This window comes from Danio rerio, chromosome 24 (assembly GCF_052040795.2).
Source record: "Danio rerio strain M-AB ecotype USA chromosome 24, GRCz13ab, whole genome shotgun sequence".
Lineage (NCBI taxonomy): Eukaryota > Metazoa > Chordata > Actinopteri > Cypriniformes > Danionidae > Danio > Danio rerio.
Window position 1 is genome coordinate 3098714 of NC_141044.1, and position 23787 is coordinate 3122500.

At 35.7% G+C, this 23787-nt stretch overlaps 1 protein-coding gene and 1 long non-coding RNA gene across 2 annotated transcripts in view; both read left to right on the forward strand.

Moving 5' to 3' along the window:
• Window positions 1-1486: 1486 nt before the first annotated feature.
• eci2 (enoyl-CoA delta isomerase 2) lies at window positions 1487-12463 on the forward strand. Its single transcript, NM_001002645.4, is given in 10 exon segments — window positions 1487-1651; window positions 3374-3533; window positions 4614-4712; window positions 5179-5361; window positions 6830-6899; window positions 6995-7097; window positions 7654-7774; window positions 7875-7964; window positions 10106-10249; window positions 11823-12463. Coding segments are annotated over 10 exon segments (1179 nt in total). The 5' UTR covers window positions 1487-1598; the 3' UTR covers window positions 11979-12463.
• A 134-nt stretch (window positions 12464-12597) lies between these two features.
• LOC147830974 (uncharacterized) overlaps window positions 12598-23787 on the forward strand; it is a 40463-nt gene continuing 29273 nt past the window's right edge. The window contains exon 1 of the long non-coding RNA XR_015524686.1: window positions 12598-13809. This is a non-coding gene — a long non-coding RNA (uncharacterized LOC147830974). The remainder of the gene's footprint in view (window positions 13810-23787) is intronic.

The window sequence follows — 23787 nt, forward strand, 5'->3', positions numbered from 1 at the left end:
TTTGAGGACAAATGTAATTTAATACAATTTGACCCATATTCAGTATTTTGGACCAGTGGAATGTTTACACAAATATTTATTTGGATCTTTTAATAAAAGTATTTATTATTTGTTCTTCCAGAAGCGATCAGGCCAGTAACAGCATCATTAAAACCATTTACAAATTAAATATTTATCCCTGTGAGACAGAGAAACACGGTATTGAATACAGACTAATTATATTACTTAACATTTCTTAGTACATTTTCTCTTGCTCTAATTTTATTTAACAACTACCTCAATGCCTGTTAAATGAGACTTTATATCAGTAAATTAATTTCATTGTATTTTTATTTTGTAATTTTAAGTGTTTTTATTTATAGTTTATCATATGATTTATTTTTATAAAGTGATTCCCATATTTGCAAAGAAAATACTGTTGTGATTTATTAAATTTAATTTATATTGATTAAAAGTGTTGTTTTTAAAATATTTTTAGTTTTATTTACATTTTACATTCAAATCAATTTAATGAATTTATTTTAATCTAATCAGTAGTATTTATTTGTCTAGTATAAATATTCATCAATGCGTTTAATACTAATAATACGAAGAATTGTCATTTTAAAACGATTTTACATGTTTATTCACATGCTAATCTGTTTTATCTATTTATGTAAAATGTATTGTAAATATTAAAACGCATTTAGCTGAATTGTAATAGCTAGTTTTGAAGTATTTTATTATATATATTTTTTAAAAATTATATATATATATATATATATATATATATATATATATATATATATATATATATATATTAGCTTTTATCCCTTTTTATTTATTTATTTTAAATGTTAAAATTATTCATTTATTTAATTAAATTATGTTTTTATTTTACATTTGTTTATTTTACATATTTTAAAATATTTATGCTTTTTACAATCATTTCTAGGGACGTGTTATCATTGATGCCTGGAAAGTCTCTAATGCCTAATAATTATGTTTACTCAATTAAAACACAATCATCTCATTGTAAAGTCAAATTATATGTTTTTTTCTTGTTGTTGATCCTGCAGAGAGTTACTGACATCTAGTGTTTACTTGGAAAAACTGCACGACAAAACGACATGAATTTAAGTGGCGAGTTTTTTTTTAATATAGCGCATTTTTTCTTAATTGACACATAATAAATCACATAATTCAAAGTGCCTAACATAAACAGGTATAAAAGAAATAAGTATAAGAAAATAAAAACAATGAATAAATTGATTAAACAGATTAAAATGTGTAAAAAAATGGTTTTAAAAGAAGGAAAAAGAAAATAACGACATAATAAATTTCAATTGTTACACAAACGTTGGTTAGTTTCAAATAAATAGTTCAAACCATATAATAATAGTTGAAGCCACTGTATAAACTATCTCATATCAGACCAGCTCAGTTTCAGACAGCTCGTGTCCTCCATCCAGCAGGCGGCAGTAGTTTTTCTCTGCACACATTTCCGCACACACCATCCAGAACAAGAAAGAGTCTGATTGGCTGGTATGCGGCAGATTATTGACTGCATTGCTGGTTATGATCGCGAGCATAAACTTTGATCGCAGCTTCAGTGTGTAATGGCCTCTCTGATAAAACACGTCTCACCGTGGAGATTTGCAAGATTCGTCCGGTAAGAGCTTCATTACCGGTCCGTCGATCATCTGAGCGTTTATTTTCAGCAGGTTTAGATATGAAAATGAGCATAATGAGCAGCTGAGTGTTGTTATGTACGTGACTGTGTAACTTACAGTAACTTATGTTGTGTTATTCTGCACAAATGCTGATGCACTTTGTGTTGGCATTGACCTTTCCCCTACATAATGGTGAATGATCTTCAACTTCACCTCTCTCTCTCTCTCTCTCTCTCTCTCTCTCTCTCTCTCTCTCTCTCTCTCTCTCTCTCTCTCTCAATTTAATTCAATGCAATAATTGCTTTATTGGCATGACAAATGTATTGCCAAAGCATCTATAAAGTTTACATAAAAATGAAAGAGCATACATGTATAATAAAATGCTGTAAACACCGCAAATAGTAGTGGTGGTAGTAAAAAAGATATATGCATATAATAATATCAATAATATTTAAAATTTACAACAGAAAATAATTAAAGGAAAAATACAATGCATAAGTGCAATCAAATAGAAAAAAAATAACAAAAGCAGGTAATATTTTTCAATATTAAATAATCATTTACAACCTGTTTAAATATGTACAGTACTGGGAAACACACATAAACCTGTTCTGCATGTGTTTGGACTGTGGGGGCTAACCACTGTGTCGCCCCATTTAATTTCAATATTTGAATAAAATTTAATTAAAAGAACAGGAAAAATGGTGATGCTTAAAGTCAAAAAATATATAATTCAATGATAATTATGATAATTACAGTTACAAACAGCATGAAATTATGAAAATAAACCAAAACATTCAATAAATACACAATTTTCTATGATGTAAACATTTCGCTGCCTCCTTTCTTTTTCTCAAATTCTCATGAACTTTATTAGCATGACTTGCACAGTACTGGCAAAGTATTATACTTATACATTTATATAATGCACACAATAACATTATAATGTACATAATAATAACATAATATATGTAATAATATTGTAATACATTCATTCATTTAACTTCTTTTCGGCTTAGTCACTTTATTGATCTGGGGTCGCCACAGCGGAATGAACCGGCAACTTATCCAGCACATGTTTTACGCAGCGAATACCCTTTCAGCCGCAACCCTTGACTGGGAAACATCCATAAAAACTCACAAATACACTACGGGCAATTTAGCTTACCCGATTCACCTGCACCACATGTCTTTGGACTTATGTGGAAACCCACGCCAACACAGGGAGAACTCGCAAACTCCACACAGAAATAATTGAATACATATAAACATAATAATAAAAATAATAATACATTATAATAAAGAATTATTCAATACAATGTCAAATGTAAAAAATCAATAAATAATTACATTTATACAATAAATATATATTTTTAAATAAATAAAAACTAACGTAATAGCATGTAGGAAGTTATGTTGCAACAGTTTTGTGTTAGTTTGTGAGAGGATGATGCATATCTTGCTGCTGTTGGTGGAGTTTTATTCAAATTGTGACTTGGTAAACACACACACACACACACACACACACACACACACACACACACACATAGAGAATCATTCATCAGTTCACCCGACCTCCCTCTAAACAACATATCAACCAATCAAACTTCAGCTTAAATGTGTAAAAGCAGTCATGAGTCATGATGACATTAACAACAATAAGCATGTACTGTGGGTCTATATTCTGTTGTTTGTAATAAATGCTTGTGATTTGTGTCCAGATCGAGTAAGACTGCGTTCATACCGTGTGTTCAGCTGCACAGCACTGCAGTAATGGGAGCATCAGTGGAGGATTTCAACAAGGCCAAGGACAAGCTCAACACTCTGAAAAAGGATCCGGGCAATGAAGTCAAACTCAAGATCTATGCGCTCTTCAAACAGGTCAACAAATGAGCTTCATGCTTCACGCTTATAAAATTTGTTTAGAAACATTCCCTAAAATGAATGTACACCATGAATACATTTACATTTTTATTTATTAAAGATATAAACAACATATGATGATTTAAAGTGACTAAGTTATGTCAGTATTTAAGTTAATATGTTTAATTAAAGCTGAGCACTTCAGCTTTTTTTTCTCATCAAGTTATTTCATTTAATTTTTTGACATTTTGTGCGTATGACATGTCAAATGATACCTGCGGTATGATGAAGCTTACAGATACATAATAAAAGCCTATGCAAAAGCTTTTTATATTTCTGACAACATTTTCATATACTATCATTATATTATAATGTATTATTTACAGTTTATATAAATTTAATTGTTTATTTCTATCTATCTATCTATCTATCTATCTATCTATCTATCTATCTATCTATCTATCTATCTATCTATCTATCTATCTATCTATATATATATATATATATATATATATATATATATATATATATATATATATATACACACACACACACACACACATTTAGTCAAAAACTTTATATTAAATTGTAGTTAATATTTAATAATATTTTATATTTCAGTCTATTCAAATAGAAAACAGTAACTTAAAATTTGATTTTTAATATTTCACTTTATTACTTTTTAAACTATATTTTTGATCAAATAAGTGTAGTCTTGGTAGGTGGAAAAATGCAGCAAAATTAAAAACAGACAAAGGTTTTGGCATTTCATGGTTTGTTTGACAATTTTCATGCATTTAATACATTATTTCAGTGTAGTTTGTCTGTCAATTATTTTTATGGTAAAATTTTATTGTGGAAATAAATGTACTGAACTAAACCATTATTACAGATTTAATTAAACGAATCAACAAAATCACTTTGTCCTCATTACTTTAGTTTAAAGAGATTTTATTGCAGTTCAAGCTGAGGATGTGTAAACAGATCAATATGCTGTGCAATGCAGCAAATGTAGCTAATATGTTTTCATATTTTTGTGTTGCTCTCTACGCCACAGATCTCTCATTTACGGTGCATTTTTTTTTTCTAAATGATCAGGCCACGGTAGGACCCTGCAACACCCCTAAACCTGGCATGCTGGACTTTGTGAATAAAGTGAAATGGGATGCGTGGAAGGGTCTGGGCTCCATCTCACAGGTCTCTCACTTTATACAGGAATTTATGTGCTTAAATATGAAATTTTCTCTGTTTTTTTTTCTTTCATACACAGTTGAAGTCTGAATTATCAGTTCCCTGTATATTTTTTCTCCAATTTCTGTTTAATGGAAAGTAGATTTTTCTTCAACACATTTCTAAACATAATAGTTTTAATAACTCATCTCTAATAACTGATTTCTTTTGTCTTTGCCATGATGACAGTAGATAATAATTTATTAAATATTTTACAAGATACTAGCATTCAGCCTAAAGTGACATTTAAAGGCTTCACTAGGTTAAAAACATATTGCTTAAGGGGGCTAATAATATTGACCATAAAATGGTATTTAAAAAATTTAAAACTGCTTTTACTCTAGCTGAAATTAAACAAAGAAGAAGAAAAATATTATAGGGAATACTATATATATGCATGCATGCTGATGGTGTGTTGTCTGTCGTATTTCAGGAGGAGGCCCGGCAGCAGTATGTGGATCTGATCTCGTCTCTGGTGGGAGCAGAAGCCCCTGCAGTGGCAGCACAACCGACCGGAGGAGGAAAGACCTTCCAGACGCTGCTGGTCTCCACAGAAGACAACATCACCACCATCAGACTCAACAGACCTGACAAGAAGAACGCCATCACTGTCGAGGTGAACATGCAGGAACTCACTCTACTGCATCTTAGTTGTTTCTAATCTAAGTTTTGAAGGCTCGAGCTAATACATTCAAGTCTGACATCAGCTGTTTTGAACAAAGGTCAATTATAAGGTATATGGATTTTGAAACTGCTTTTTTTGTATTACTTTAACATTATATGTAGTGTGTCTATGTAAAGGTTATTTATGTTTTTATTTATTTTATTTAATCTAGATGTCATACAAATATTTAGCATTTTTATTTGATTCAAAACTATAATAACTGAAACTTATATAAACACATGAATTAAAATGAATGTGGAAAAATAAAAACTCGTTTTAACTATTAGGGTTAAGGTATACATGAAATTAATTTGTCTTAGAGCTGTATGCATATTAATTTAATACACAATAATTATTTAGTGGCACTAAAGCTCTCTGCTAATTTCAACTACTTTCATATATTTGTGTTGTGTTCAAAGTGCTTTTTTAAACTTTATTTTCTATTTAATTATGTTAATATTTAATCTACTTTCCAGGCGATATCAATATTATATTGTGATATAATAAAAAAATGGAATTACATTTTAGTAGACCTGTTAAAATTAAGTCAAAATATATATTTTACCCTTACTTGACTGAAATTGTGACAAACTTAGGCAGGTACCAGGGGGTAGATCTGTGGTAAATGCATGAAAATTAAAAGTGCTGTGTGTTCGCTTTTGACTCTTCTAAAGCATTAAAAAACATAATGTTTGCAGATATTTAAGCATGCTACGTGAGCATTCTCGTTTATTTGAAGATATTCTGCTTTGAAAATGTGCGTTACATGCCGGAACATCTGACTTTGTTTCGGTCCCTTTAGCCCGTCCACCGCCAGTTCAGCCAGTTATATTTCAGCACCCCGGCTTGCCTTGGTGAAAACAGCTTATTTTATTCATTCAGTCAGGAAGGCTCTCTAAGCATGTGCCCATGACCAAAAATGCGACCTCCAGTGGACAGTAGCAGACTTTGAAATGAGATGCAGTTCCTTATGAAGTGTTTATTGATAAGCAAATAATGTCAATATTACTATCGTAAACATAAGGTGAGCTGGTTAAATTGTAACTCGTGTCCTAACATCACGCTACATGAGGAGATACGCAGCGATAAGCAATTTGGCTGTTTGCATCAGATGATACACGACAGAAATTTAAATACAGCCATTCGGGATCACGCAATATGCACTCATTCAGGAAATGGTAAGGTTTATAATCTAATTAATACATATTAAACCTCTAACATTAATAAATGTACATGCTGAATCACTGATATGTGTTGCTTGCACTGAGTCACAATTGTTTTTTTTATTATTTTTGTTTATAGTTTGTTTTATTTTAACTGAGAAAGTTTTTATTTGAACAGCACTGATATATATTAGCCATTTTTATGTATGTGTATATATATATTTAGTTTTCTAATGTTTTTTTCTTGCTCTCTGTAGATGTACAATGAGCTAATTGAAGCTCTGGAACTTGCTGGAAAAGATGATTCGGTCATTACCGTGATGACAGGTGAATTACTCCTCGCTACAGATGTTACAGATCAATGATGAGATTCATCTCCTGTTCCTCTGTACATCATGTGCTTGTGTTTAACGTGTGTGAAGGGAATGGGGATTATTACTGCAGTGGAAACGACCTCAACAACTTTACCAAGATCCCTGAGGGTGGAGTAGAGAAGATGGCCAAAGACGCCGGCGAGTTACTGCGGTAAAGTCTCTTTTACTTAAACTTGTATTGATGTTGATGGTATGTTATGATCAATATACAGTTGAAGTCAAAATTATTGGCCCTTCTGTGAGTTTCTCTTTCTTTCTCAAAAATTTCCCAAATGATGTTGAACAGAGCAAGGAAATTTTCACAGTATTTCCTATAATATTTTTTTCTTCTGGAGAAAGCTAAAATAAAAGCAGTTAATTTTTTAAAATCATTTTAAGGTCAATATTATTAGCCCCCTTAAGCAATATTTGTTTTGGATTGTCTACAGAAGAAACCACTGTTATACAATGACTTGCCTAATTACCCTAATTAAGCCTTTAAATGTCATTTTTAGCTGAATACTAGTACCTTACTAGAATCTAGTAAAATATGATGTACTGTCATTATGGCAAAGATAAAATAAATCAGTTATTAGCTATTAAATATCAACTATTATGTTTAGAAATGTGTTGAAATGTTATTTCCATTATAATAAAACTTGTGGAACTAAATATAGAGGGGAGCTAATCATTCAGACTTGAACTGTATGTGTGTTTGTGTGGTTTAGGAGGTACGTAAAGGCGTACATCGACTTCCCCAAACCTCTGATTGGAGTCATTAACGGACCTGCGGTTGGGGTTTCGGTCACTCTGTTGGGGCTTTTCGACGTTGTTTATGCCACAGAGAAGGTGAGCTGTGTTTTTACAGCAGAACGATCAGTTTTAAATCTGTTTAATTGTTTCTTTATATCAAATCTGTATTTTAGCTTCCTTTTCCATCTGTCTGCAGGCGACGTTTCACACACCCTTCAGTCAGCTGGGTCAGAGTCCCGAGGGCTGCTCTTCATACCTCTTTCCCAAAATGATGGGTGCAGCGAAGGTACTGGATCCACAGCAATGACACGATTCAGGCATATTTCACACATTCACAGCAAATGCATTGCATATTCCACGTTGTTTGCACTGATCTCTGATCTCTTTGTAATAACGTAAACATAAGAAGAGACTCTTAAACTTGATAAATAAAATGTTACAAAATGTGTGCAAAAGTAAAGTGTAAATACTCAACAGTTGAAGCCAACTTTAAGGTTTGAATAATAATGATTCAGTAAACCTCAAACTTTGTAAACAACCCAAATTATGATGATCAAATTTGAGCTTTCAAGTAAAGGAACCAGACATTATTGTTTAAATACATGCTGCAAACATTACACATTTGGAGTTTGAACGACTACATCATTACCCCCTATGCTAACAACTCTTTTAGATGGGGAGCTAGAGCTAGTATATAATGTTCATAGCACATCCATCTGTAAATATCACCATAGTTTTTCTATAACTGCACTTTATAACTTATACCTGTATCCTGCACTTGCTGCTATCGCACTGCTGGTTAGACCTAAACTGCATTTAGTTGCATTGTACTTGTACATGTGTAATGACAATAAAGTTTAATCTAATCTAATCTAGTGGCTGGGATGCAAAAGAAAAGACACCAAAAAGCCACTCTGGCGACATCCTTACATGCTTTTTTTATGTATAATCTCCTCATTGCTGCTAGGGACTCATTGTTGCATGTGTTGTTATTCTGACCTAAAGCGACAAGCGCGAGTGCCTGGATTCCTTGACCATTTACAAAGGTCTTTGCGCTCGCGCTCCCTTGGCGTCTCTCGTAACTAGGCTACCATCAAGCGTTTTCTCAGAGGATGAGAAATTAACAGCTCATTGCTGCTGCTCCGATGCAAGTTTATGGAGAAAAGCAGATAGAGCTGCAGTGTTTGGGTGCGCCGTGTTTTTCTGAAGTAATTAGTCTGCCGTTATTACTGAAGTTTGTATATATTCTATACAATGTGTGAGGCAAATTGGTTAGTTGTACTGACATGAAATGCGCTGTCCTCGTGGCATTCGTGAAAGTTCAGATGTTTTTCGACTTGGTGCGGCAGGAAAATGTGCGTGGTTCACATGCAAGCCGCTCGCTTCCATTGGAAATGACAAACGTACACCTTTAGCTTATTGGCATTGCTTTGAAAACACGCGCTCAGCAGCCACATTTTACTAAAAGTATAGAGATTCACACCGAACCTACATACCAAATTCTTTTTTTATGGAAAATGGTGTTCAGTCGATTAATATCGAGACCAATTTTATCATCCAATTCTACTTATAAAAATATGCAAATCACCATTTGGTGTGAACACAGCACAGCATAGAAGGCTTTTTCAGCCTCGTGGTTTGGCACAGTGGGTTTTCATGTGGACAGAGTTTTTTTGTTGCCAAAAAATCCTAAAATCAATTGTGATTTATAGCTTTAATCAATGAACAGCTGTAATATGTACAGGGTTGCATTATGTGCCTTTATTAATTCCATTTGCAATTTTAAATGTAATTGTAAAAAGTGAAAAAAACCAAAATCGCAATTGGTTTCATCACCAAAAACATCCCCTACTTTATTTGTGACTGTATTATAACATCAAAACAACAACAATACTACTAATAATAAATCATTAACAATTAATAATAATATTTTTAAATTTATATTTTTTAAAAATGCATGCATGCTATATTAAACTCCATAGCGCCACCCAGTGTCTATTTTTAAATCATTTTTATAGACCTTTAGGATGTTGCACATGCACACCAAATTCTTGTCATGCTTGCACTCCTGATTAGGATGACAATAGTAACTTTTTCGGGTAAAAATAAAGAAAAACTTGACATAATTGTAGGAAATTAAGAAGAAATTATGCAATAATTGTATTTCAAGGTTCAAATCACAATAACAAAAAATGTATGGCTTTTATTTTCTTTAATCCACAGCTTTTCTTCACTGAGAATTTCTGCTGTATAAAAGATTCTTATTGCACGTTTGTCACATTAGCAGATGCACACTCTACAATACACAATCCAAATTCTACACATCAATTCCACATCTAATATATTCATTTCAATCTTTCAAATCTAACTTCAAGCCACTTTAAGCGTATGTTAATAACTCAGAAGTGTGTCTGTCTTCTCTGTCAGGCCAGTGAGGTGCTGCTGTTTAATAAGAAGCTGAGCGCCACACAGGCCTGTGAGCTGGGTCTGGTGTCGGAGGTGTTTCCGGAAAGCTCCTTCCAGTCAGAGGTGTGGAGCAGACTGAAGGCCTACGCCAAGCTGCCCAAAAATGTAAGTCTCACACTGCTGGAGTCACAAACACATGACATGCAGTAGTGTTAACTCAGAAAATTAGAAAGAAAATGCAATTAATGAATCAATCACAATATTGAGCTAAGCAGCAAAAAAAGGTTACTTTATATACTACATTTCAAACATTAAAAGTGTGTGTTGATTTAATGTTTATAAATGTTCAGAACTAACAAACGTGAAAAAGGTAAAAGGATAATAAAGTACAACAGGAAACACTACAATCATGTCAATTTGTAAACGTTAGTTAATCCATTAAAGTGAGAAATACCCATTTTTAATAAAGCTACTGTTAATGTAATTATTTAAAAAAAAACTAAGGAATTATAATGATATTATATTATAATATATTAATTCCATTTAAGGAATTTATTACTTCCATTATATTATATCATATTGTATTATATTATATTATATTATATTATAACAATTCCTTTTAATAATAGAAAAAACTTGATTTGATCGAGTGATTAGGTATGAACTATGAACGTTGAACTATGAATTAAAAATGAACGTCAAATTTTGTAACGTTAAACATGTTTTTAAGCTTGTTTTTTAACCATTGTAAATGGAGGCTTGTTGACATTTGTTAACAAATAAGCTTATAAATAGTCAAACTTTTCAGTCAGTATCTCGGCAGATATTGACCAGATTCATGTGAGCATAATACAGGTTGTAAATAATATAAGTTATGCCTACAAATATATTATGTTCGACAACATGTGTAGCGGCTTTCCAATTGCCAGTATTGTTGGTAGAGTAAGAAAGTTTTTCACGCGTAAAAGTCAGAGTCCGCAGACTTTTTTTTTAGGGTAATTATTCAAGTTATTGTATAACGATGGTTTGATCTGTAGACTATCGGGGAAAAAAAATTAGCTTAAGGGGCTAATAATTTACCTTAAAATGGCTTTTAAAAAAATTAAAAACTGCCTGTTTTCTAGCCAAAATAAAACAAATAAAACTTTCTCCAGAAGAAAAAAAATATTATTAGACGTACTGCGAAAATGTCCTTGCTCTGTTAAACATCATCTGGGAAATATTAAAAAAAGAAAATACAATTCAAAGGGGGCTAATAAATCTGACTTCAACTGTATATACTCTGCATAAAGAACTTATAAATATGCATTGCACAATACAAATAAAACTGATTTTAATATGAATTTCAGCAAACACCTTTAATTCGTTTATGCCTAATTAAGATATTCATGGTAATGTTTACTTTCACCGTCTCATTTAGGGAAACTCTCTGAACATTAATAATATATCTATATAAAATGCTGCGCCTCCCACCTACTTTATTCAGCTGCATTGACTGGTATATTTCCTGGGTTTCTCTGGTGCATATTTGATTGTTCTGTGCGGCTCGAGAGCATCCTCTGGCCTTCTGGACGAGATTTTCTACCGATCACATCACCGTACTTTCCTCACATGATGTGCAAATGCGATTCTATGTGCATATATTCAGCCCTAGTGTGTGTCATTTGGTACGCAACATGTGACTGCCGCAACAACAAAAACGTATCAGTGAAATGTGTGATGTCTGGTCCTCCTCTAGTCTCTGGCTCTGTCCAAGCAGCTGATCCGCGGTCTGGAGAAAGAGAAGCTTCACGCGGTGAACGACGCAGAGGTGGAGAGACTGACGGAGCGCTGGCTCTCCGATGAATGCATGCAGGCCATCATGAGCTTCTTCCAGGGCAAGTCCAAACTCTGAGGAGAGACGCTCGTAGAGAAACACACAGCTAACCTTCACTTTTCTCAAGTTAACCCTACGCCATGGCTGTCAAATGCAGTTCCTGAAGGGGCCGCAATGTAGTCTCTAACCCTAATTAAATACAACAGTTAAAACTAAACCTGTATGCAGCAAACACCAGGAAAAAAACTCACCACTGAACAGTGTTTTACGTCCAGATTTGTATAGTATTGCTAGATGTAATCATGGCATAAGGCAGTGAATTTTCTAATTCTGTCATTTAACTTTAATAATAAGATTATGCAATATACAGTATTTGAACACACAACAGACCATCCATTTACTGCAGCAGATGTGCAGAACTCAGTGCCTTACTAATGTCAGTCGTATTTCTATCTGAGGGCCAAAATACTGTATGTTCCATGTAAGATGTGTGAACATGTAATCATTCGCACTTGATTTAGTCTTGTGACATATTGTTCAAAATAAAATATATTTAATATAAGCTGTGTGTATTGTTTATATTAATATATTTTATATTAAGGCAATGCTATTTTACAGTGACTTTTATTTATTCAGTTTATTATTTTAGAAAGCGAAAAAAGGTAACACGTATGCATCGTTATGCTGTATCGAAATCAAGCGGCAGCATCCTGCTCTCCCTCGTGAAGCTAATACGGAAGCGACTGAAACTGCAGTTCAGAGAAAGTCCACTAGGACATTTACATTGACCCCAATGTTAAATGGCCAACTTTAAAACAGAAAAACGTGCTTACAGTCTGGTACAAAAAACTATTTCGGTGTATATAGCTAATATTACACATCATGACAAATGTGAGGGGAATTTTTTATAACTCATCTGTTTCCTTTATATTAGGTTACATGAAGTCTGCATAATTAAGGCTTTGGCCTTTTGAGTTAACAGCTAGGTCTCGCTGGCCACTGTCACGTCATTCCGGCTGATTAGCCGCTGAACTCGGCTTATACGTCATGTTTGTTTTGTTTAATGTGGCTTTACACACTCGGTCGCCTTTTGGAATTATTTCTTACAGTTATCAGATAATATGGCATGCTGCGTGCACTTAATTGTGCTCACAAACCATTCAAGTGGCCTCCATTTCCCAGGCGAGTGAAAATAAAACCTATAAATTATATTGTATAATAATTTACCATCTCTATAAATGTATTTGTTTTATTTAAGATAAACTATCATTTGTAATGTTTTAGAACTTGAATGCACTCCAGAGTCTGATAGATTGATTAGCAAATTACCGGTTTGTGAACATTCAGGATGCACGCGCATCGTGGCTGCAGAAAAACGTGGGTCCGCTAGCGTTTACAGCGAGGGAATGACATCCGATGCGGTACAGAGTTTGTTGTTGTATTAGAGATAAGTTATATTGATTACGTATTATATATATATATTATTCACATAATGCTTTCAGCTTATCATAACAGCTCGTCACCCAGCGATAAGCATAGATATTCTGCGAAATTAACGTTAAAGCGAGCGTTGTTCGTCTGACAGGTCCATTTGCCTTTAGCACCCTCCCAATGGATATTGCATAGACGAAATGGCCAAGCATCCAGCCCCAAATATACAACTATCTCATTCAAACTCCAAGTGATTTTACAAGAAGGCCTACAAGTCTTTGGATGCCAACAATGTTGTTCTGTGTGGTCATGTGCAAGAAATAATGTTCCATTACCAGATTCAACACTATGATGTGCTAAAAACCGAGGTTCTGCCTAGCCAAAGACAAGGAAAGAAGACGGAGCTGTACAAGGCCTGGGTCATCATCAACAAGCAAAACAACTGCATTCTGACAGAGAATCGCACCTGTACGGCAGGGTATGTGAACGTACATTTCTGCATTTCACTCTGAGCATTCAGTGTCCGCAGTTTAATTCACCATGTTTAACTGTTTTTGCTGAAATCATTGCTGCAATCAACAACGAGTGATGTGTGTGATTCAGCATAGCCTGAACTTACCTGATATAACACGAGAACTGCAGAGTCCAGCATTTTTAATTGGGTCCTCACTCCATTCAGCTTTTCTGATGGCTGTTAGCCAGAGACGTGTGCAGTTGGCATTAAAAGCAGTGCGGGTAGATAGTATACAGTAAAATTTACGTTTTCTATTTTTGGACTTTCGATGTTGGCATCCTACAGCACAACATGACATGTTTGCTGTTTGTCTTTTGTAACCGGTATGCGCAGTTGAACCCGTATGACGTCATGTGTGACGCAGGTTGGTAGTTACCCCAGTAGAACAGTCATCTGAAACACTGGCATACAGAGTTTTGCCTGCTTTTCATAAATAGTGTTGAATTTACTAACAGACTATATTGGAAGTATTTGGATGTAATTCGCGTTTTCCTCCGGTAGAAAAACGTCATAAGAACGATGCTTAGTGGCTCAGTGTATTACAACAGTGTTTTTAAAAGACTAAACACTTTATTGCCAAAGTATACAATCTAGCACATGCGGTCAGAACACAAACGAGTCACCGGTAATGAAGTATTAAGTGTTTCTCCAAAAGAAAAGCCAGTCTAAGGAGATGCTATCAGGCATCTGTAGCTCCGCTCACGCTCCACCTCTTTGCTTTTTTTTTAAATTTCAAAATATTCACTTTTTAGGCAGTTCTGCATTTTTTTAATAAAATAAAAATAAATAATATGAGAGTCCACTTTAAAGTTATCATCGATTCTCTGGATTTGCCATAATACGTTCTGTACTGTTTTTATGTACTGTGCTCAGCATATATGAATACACCCCCCACAAATCTCTCGTTTAAATGAATATTCTGTATAGGAAGCTTTACGATATTATAGTTGTGCATATACATTAGTTGTTTAATCTGGAGCTGATCCAACAAAATAACCTGCAATAATGGTTCAAAAATGTGTAGCTGAAATGTATATGTCAGGGAAAAATATTAAATAAAATTTTCAAAAATAGCAAAAATCAAGAGAACCGAAAATATATACAATTTTGTTGAATTAAATATATATATATATTTTTTTTTGCATTATTTTGCATTATTTTAAATGTATTATCTTTTCATTTCTAAAGATGTTCTGTGGCTAAAATATTATTTTAATAAATAAAACTGTTTAATAAATCAGTTTTGTTCAAACACACTGATATATATATATATATATATATATATATATATATATATATATATATATATATATATATATATATATATATATATATATTACCCATATTCACTGAGAAATGGATATGAATATTAATTTTCAAAATGGGGTGTACTCAATCATGCTAAGCTCTGTATTTTATAAACTATTGCGCTGATGATAACAGAATATTTCATATTGACAATTTTTTCTTTAAATAAATGCTTAACATATAAATTGCGACCCCAGAGAATCAGTAGTAACTTTGAGTGATCTCTTTTTTTTTCTCCAGATCAGCATATTTTATCATCACCTAAAAACAACTTCGCATTGAAATAGTACAACCAAGCACATGTGGTCAGAACACAAGCGATTCACAGGTAATGAAGTATTAAGTGTTTCTCCCAAAAAAAAGCCAGTCTAAGCAAGTGCTATCAGGCATCTGTAGCTCCGCTCACGCTCTACCTCTTTGCTCTTTTTGGTTACACTCGGTTGGTGCGATGACGCGCGAACAAAATGGTGACGATTGGCCATGGCCACTTGTAGCTTCATTTGAGCTGTTCAGAAATCTATGGGTGACATCACGGATGCTACGTCCATGTTTTTTACAGTCTATAGTCGAAATGCGTATATAATCGTATCTAAAGCTTTATGTCAAAAATGTTTTGCTAAAAAATATATAATTAAACTGATAAATGTATTTATATGTATTGACAAACCGACAGTATAAACTTTTTTTTTTCAATATTATTATTTCGCGTGGCACTTTATTTTGATGGTCTATTTGACAATTAGTAGACTGTGTCTGCTTAACATCTGGTGATACTGCTCTTTCAGCAGACATTTAACTGACCAAGAAAGCGCAATTACGTGTCAACTTACACTAACCCCAACCCTAACAGTCTACTTATAATCTAATGACAATTAGTTGGCATGTAGATGTAACTTAGATTCAGCAAATGGACCATCAAAATAAGGTGTGACCGAACGTTTAAATGATTTATTTATTTTTTTTATGAAATGAGTTGCCAGTCTTAAATTTGTATCTCATTGACTAAAGATTTCGAGTTATTTTATAACATTTCGTTTATATGAAATAACAGTTCTCAGAGTGGGCTCTAATAAATGTTTGATATCCAAATAGGATTTCTCATCAACGTTGAGCAAATGTATATTTTACATCACCATCATATCGCATCTTACACTAAAAACAGCATTTTATGGCAATGACTGGCCACCATTACAGGCTGAGTCCAGCAGAGGGCAGAACACACCACTGAAAAGCCCTAAAGGTACTCGGCTCTTGCAATAAATCAGTTCAACCACTCGTTATACATAGTGGAAATAGTTTGACGGTTGTTTATATATTAATCTGTTCGTGCCACATGCAACGCCTCACACAAACCTGAGTTAAGAATATATCAGGTTTCTCTAACCTTATCTAATCGCATGTGCTCTTCCTCTATTCGGTATATACTCATCCAGCAATTTGCATCTCTCCACTTGTTTTGCGTAACCTGTTAGTGACCGATAGCCAAAGCCTTTGCTGGTTTTGTTAGGGAAAGTGAAGTGTCCCGTCTGAAAGGTTAAAGCGCTTTATCGTCAGTGGGCAACACATCTGCGTGAAGTTTGTGGGGACTGATTTGTCTGTGTTCGGGTTCACTGACTCGTATTATATGTCATTGGAGATTATGAATGGCAAGAACACACAATTGTCCGGTTTGTCTCAGAGAACATAGAGGACTGTTGTTGAGTCGGCGTGTGCGCCACGTGCAGTCATTGGGTTTTGCCGCCAGTCGCAACTTTCCCGCCAAGTGTAGAGAAACACAGACTTGACATCTGACAATCCTGACTTTCATTTTCTGAATTGTAGGATAGAAGTCTAGATAGGATACAGCTGCAGATACGCACGTCAATATAGCATCGGTTTTGTGACACTGTATAGCAATAATTAAGGTTTTTGCAGTACTGTGATGGTTGGGTTTAGGGTTGGGGTTCAAGAAAAGCAAAAATATATGCAATTTTGTTATGATGAGTGTTGGGAAAATTTACTTAATGCATTACAATGTTGAGTTACTCACCAAAAAAGTGTCTCGTTGCATTATTTAGTTACTTACTGTGTTAAGTAATGCATTACATTACTTTTAATTTACTTTAGCGTTACTTTTTTTGACCTGGCTTTTTTTGTTTAATAGAGGAGGTCTGCAATCAACTGCACACTGTTTAATTTACATCTTACGTTTACCTTTAAAAAGCTCATAAATATATTTTAGGATATTGTTATCTGAGACCCCAGAGCTGTATATGCCGTATATACAGATTATTTAAAGTTGAAAGCAATGCGTTTGCTACCTTTGGACTATTTTGTCTTGAGTAAAATCACTGTCCATTAACCTGTAGTCTTTGATTAGTTCGAAATAACGAACACATTCTCTCATTGGGCCCTATCATACAACCGGCGCAATAAGGCAGAAGACATGTTTGGTGTGATTTGTTGCTATTTTCAGACCAGCGCAACAGTAATTGTACCATTTTGCACCACGTTTCAATAGTAAATCCATTTGGGCTGCTTTGTGGACTCACGGGTGTTTCGGTCTAGAACGGAGTTGTGTTAAGGCTCATTGCTGGTGTGTTGCTGTTTTGAGGAAATCGAGTTAGCGTTAGTTATGCACCTTAAACACTCACACATAGCTTAATAAACACAGGATGTACAGCAATACACGGATATCTTTACAGATGAAAACAATTAAAGGATTAAAATTTTACAAAATGTTATTTATTCTGGCTGTTGAAAGTTGTAACAGCAATACTATATCATAAAACTAAAATAGCTACTGTTTTTGTTCTTGAAAGTAATTAACATGCCATGATTTTTTACCATTTGCATAGCATCTGAACGCTGTTATTCACCTCAGAGCCAGGATATCATGCACTCAAAAGGGGATTTTGCTGCTTGTTCTAACTACTAATGTAAAATGGGTCGAGACAACACAATTCTCGTTTTTTTTTGGGACGACTTAATTGTTTTATGTTCAACCTACTTAAATTTGTCAAAACAATTAGGTTGATTTTATTACTTTGTGTTGGAGCAACATGAAGGACTTCACCAGCATTGTTTCACAGCGTGTGATGAAGTGTGGTTTTCCGGTTTGGATCCGGCACGCATCACATTCCTCTCGCTCTACCCATAAAAAGGCCATAAATGCCCATAAATACAGTAAAAGAGCTCCTGACAGCGGGAAGATCCTCACACTGGGTTCTCAGCTGAAATCACGGCCCTCGGCTCATAAAACGCTGCGAGGTCTCTCGCTCTTTATGACCGAGCGCAGGTCAATATGCAGACACAGGAAAAGGCGTAAAGTTAAAAACAGTCATCTAGAAAAAAAAACAGTTGATGCATCCAAAAAACTACATTTCCCACAATGCTGTGCAGTAAATTCCATTAATCAAAAAGTCCAAAATTGCAAAAGCTTGCAGTTAATGCTCGTTCCCATGAAGTTTTGCGAAAGATAATTCTGCAAAAGATTTCAAAATAGTATTTTTTTAGGCTGTTTTGCATTCAAAAAAAAAATAAATAAAAAAATAAAATAAGAGTACGCTTGAGAGTTATTATCGATTCTCTGGAATTGCCATAATAGGTTCTGTACTGTTTTTATGTGCTGTGCTCAGCATATATGAGTACACCCCTCTCAAATCTCTCGTTTAAATGAATATTTTGTATAGGAAGCTTTACAATATTATAGTTGTACTGAAGCCAAATCTGGAGCTAATCTAACAAAATAACCTGCAATAATGGCTCAAAAATTAGTTGCTGAAATGTACATGTCAGGGAAAAATAATAAATAATAAAACTTTCAAAAATAGCATAAATCAAGAAATCAAAATATATACAATTTTGTTATGATGAGTGTTGGGAAAATTTACTTGGAAAGTAACGCATTACAATATTGAGTTACTCACCAAAAAAGTATCTCGTTGCATTACTTAGTTACTTACTGTGGTAAGTAATGCATTGCGTTACTTTTGATTTACTTTAGCGTTACTTTTTCTGACCTTTTTCACCTAATTCACCTGTACCGCATGTCTTTAGACTGTGGGGGAAACAGGAGCACCCGGAGGAAATCCACACGAACGCGGGGAGAACATGCAAACTCCACACAGAAACGCCAACTAACCCAACCGAGGCTCGAACCAGCGACCTTCTTGCTGTGAGGCGACAGCACTACCTACTGTGCCACAGCGTCGCCGCCTGCATGTATCACTTCTGTGATTCATTTCCGTTGTAAAATTAAATTCCACCGTTGACCATCCCGTACACATTAACCCACCTTTAAATGTGGCCATACACCAGACCAGTCCCAAACCCGACCCGCATCTCACATCTTATGATCAGCTATACATTATGAACACAGTAAGTACAGCGTATTTATTCTTCGATGCAAGTTCATAGTAGTTCAGGAGCAAAAATAGTTCCGGAGAAAGTGGAAAGGCGCTAATAATGCACTCTAGAAGACCCAGCAGAACCAAGAGAAAATAAACTCTCCGGAGTGAAGGTCTAACCTCACAGCCGAGGACACAGAAGAGCTACGTTGAGCTTTGGATTTCAGTCCGTGCCCCAGTTTTAGTAAGACAGCCCAATACGAAAGTCCCAGGACGCGTCGCGGTCTCCAAATTCCAAAAGCATGTTCGGAGTTATGCACTAATATGCCTCCTCTGAAGACCACTTATGTCACCTGCGGCAGAATCCATAATTCACTATCCAGCTGAACGGATGCATCAGCTATCTTTTGGGTTGACCTACGGAGACCGTAAAAGACAGAGTTTTCCAGGCGTCGTAAAGCTGCAGGTCGTGATTTAAAGGCCGTCTTCCTCCAGACCCGGACCGGGTTTCGCTCGTCTGTCTTTTCCTCCGTTGTATTCTCAGCACACGCTACCGCGAACATCAGCTCCAGGGACAAGAATAAGATACGCCTTGTACAAACTCGGGAATCCCGGCAGGTGTTGGGAGAAGTGGAAAGGCAAAACACATCCATCAAGGAGCTTCGCTATTGGCAGGTCTGAGCTCTGGCTTAAGGCTCAGGCCAGCGTTTGTCTAGCTGAACATGAGATCTTGAACGCACTGGAGGAAACGGCCGCCATGGTTTAGAGGATTTATTCAACATGTTGCTCCGGTGAAAGATGATGATGCTGCCAGTTTAACCCTTACGTATTGCTTAAGTTGACTCCTCTTTCGTTATGTCAGTGGTTTTTGCCCTCGTCGACTGCCATTACAACCACTTTTTTTGATCGCAAAGCCATGACAGCATATAATCGTGCATACTTGATCGTTGGCGTTTTTCCCTGTCGGGAAGGAGACGACTTTACATTTTTACTGTCGATCATCAGCTGACACCGTTAACCCTTTAGATAGACGTTTGTATACAGTTGTGTGGAGTAAAACAGCAGATTTCAGATTGAAATCTACAACTAAGCGGCTTTAAACAATCACTAAACGCAAAATGTTAAATTTTCACGCACACATGCACACGTTGCATGTGTTCTTTTTATCAGTGCTGGATGAACTTGGTTTGCGGCACTAACTGCTGCTCGTTAGTCAGGGTTCAAAGTGCATAACCTGAGGGTCAGCGTATGGTCACAGCTAGATTTCTGTCCCTCAGGTCAAACAGATATTGCGCCGCATGTAAACGCATCAGCCTCACACAGCGTAATAGTCACCACTCGCTACTCTTGAGTACTTCTAGAAAGGCTCATTTTTACTCGTACTTTGAGTTGTATTTTGAACAAATTGCACTATATAATTTTGGGACTTTTTTTACTCGATTGTTCAGTACTCTTTCCACTATCGGACACTGGTAAACTGTAAAAACACGCAGCCAATAGAGACAGTATCATTTAAATTAGCGATTGTCGTTTTTTACTTAAGGCTCTCATTAAACCTTCGCTTTGTCAGCTCAGTCTTGGCTGCTCATTATTAAATTTGTTTGTTTGTTACTTCCTTCCTTAGTGTCTTTGTTAATTCATTCGTTTCGTCCTTCCTTTCTTCCTTCATTAGTTTGGTCCCTGTTTTATTTGGTTCTTCCTTCGGTCCTTACCTCATTCGGCCCTTTGTTCATTCTTTCATTTGTTCCTTAGTTCGTTCCTTCCTTTGTTTGTTCGGGCCTTCCTTGAATCCTTCCATCATTCATTTTGTCCTTTGGTCTTTTCACGTTCTGTCCTTACTTCCATTCCTTGTGAAGTCCTTCCTTCATTCAGCCCTTCCTTCCGTTCTTCACTCATTCCGTTTAATGATTGTTTAAGGCTATTAGGTGATTTCAGTCATCATACGGTCTGCACATTCAGTTATGCATAATTCATTTGTGATAATAGTTTAGTTAAAAAGGTTAAAACCTGTTGAAAATAGTTGTTGAAATATAATAGGAATTGATAGCGATCGTATTATCTAAAATGCATAATTTAGTAATTAATAACATTTAAAAACACTTACTTTTTGGCTTCCAACAGTAATACGTCATGAGGTCATTACCTTGTATGTTTAAGTCAGGTCGCAGTTATGGATGTTGGAAGCAACACAGTTTTTTGACAGAGCCATATCAAGCCTATTGTACCTTTGAGTTTTTCTTGAGTAAACCTTTTTTAAAATACTGGTTGTTGGCATAGCTGCAAAATCTGCACGAAAGATGTTCCACTACACAGTCGACATTTTTCATTTTCTCATCATTTTCTACTTAAGGCAATCACCATAGACAAGAATAAATAAAGTAGTGACTGCAGACTGAAGGAGAACAGTGGAGTAAAAGTACAGAGACGGCACTAAAATGTACTCTAGAGAAAGTTAAAGTAGACATTTTTAAAAGTACTTAGTAAGTTACAATTCCTGAGAAAAAGTACTCAATTACAGTGATTGGAGTATTTGTATAACTTGTTACTTTACACCACTGCTAATATGGCATATTAGTGAGCACATATGTCACTGACGTCAAACCTGGACAGAAATGTAGCTGCCCTGCCAAGTTCTGCTCACTTCCCTAAATTTTCTTTAATCCAAAAATTGGGGGCAGGGGGGAGGGAGGGATCGTGTCCGGATATTGCTGATGACCGCAGCACAATCAATGCAGGACGAGCGACAGTACATGGCCAAGTTTCAAGTTTACATTTGTTAAAATACCAAGTAAGTGATGATTTATCACAATGGGAGGCAAACGGCAACTTTCAGGTCAATATTAGCACCATATGAGTGTTCCCCTGCTGAAAAATCCAGCTTAAAGCAGCCTAGGCTGGTTGGCTGGTTTTAGCTGGTCGATCAGGCTGGTTTTAGAGGGGTTTGGGAGATGACCAGCTAAAACCAGCTTGACCAGCCTAGCCAAGCTGGGAGTCCAGCCAAAAGCAGCTATATCCAGCTTAAACCAGCTAAGACCAGGCTGGAAATGGCTGGAAACCAGCCTGGAAATGGCCAAAACCCCTCTAAAACCAGGCTGGTCGACCAGCTAAAACCAGCCAACCGGCCCAGGCTGGTTTAAGCTGGATTTTTCAGCAGGGTCATCATGACAGCGCAGGAACACACAATTGTTTTTTAAGCGTTCGTAAGCTTAAAAATGTGTTTTTGCTCCTTGTTTTTCTCTTAAAGCGCGGTACGAAAATAGAGCACATCTCCAGCAGGCACTGGCGAAGCACATTAAGAAGATTTGTGATGTGCATGACCTCGTGAATGAGCGTGCGTGTGCGTGTTTGTTTACTCTTAACGGTGCTAGTTTCGGTCCATTGGTGGATAATCTTGGGAGAAATCCAGCAGATGAAACGGAATTCTCTTTCGACCCCCTCACGTTCCTCCACGGAGGGATTTAGCGTGTCCTGAGTCTTTCACGTGATCCGCCATTCAGTATTGGCGTCCGCATGCGGAGTGTGTGTCCTGAGGTAATCCCCGAAAGTGTGCCAAACAGCAGACAGAGCAGAGACACGCCAGATAAACCTGCAGATGTTTATTTGAGGACTATTGTAAACCCTGGCCCATTTATCCAGGAGAGATCCAGGCATCCGCAGCGCCGTTACGGCAGGGTCACTTATGGTCAAAGCACACGATTACTTAGCATTATGAAGGGGGAAAAAAGACTGGAGTATCTGCAAAATGCAAAGCGTCCTCAAACATTGAACGATTCCTGATGAAGCAACATCAGATGCGGGGTTTGATGGGTTTGTTTTTCTGTGAAGATCTAACAAAGTTTCTTATAAGCTTTTTTATTTAGCAGAAATTGACCATTTTATTCCATCAAATATTAATTTCGTAAGCGTAGTTGGGTATCTGTGTTCTGTCGGTAATCCGCTGTCTACGAATGAATAAAGTGAGATGTCATCATTTGTTTAAAGCAGAGATGCCCAAACTAGGCCCTGCAGGCCAAAGTCGGGTGATGGTCATTTTTGATTTGGCCCACCATGCCATCTGAGAACGGTTTAGAGATGGTCATTTCAAATGGAATGTAACTATATATTTGGTTATTTTATTTTATTATATTTTATTTTATTTATTTATATTATCTTTATACAGATAAAGCTATCTGAGATTAAATGTTTCAATGCAAACGGTGTAAATAAATCAGGTTTCGTTTAAAATATACACATGATGGATCGAGGACAATGCAGAGACGGAGCGAATCAAAGCGAAGGCAGATTCTGCTCGTCTGCTGTATTCAGC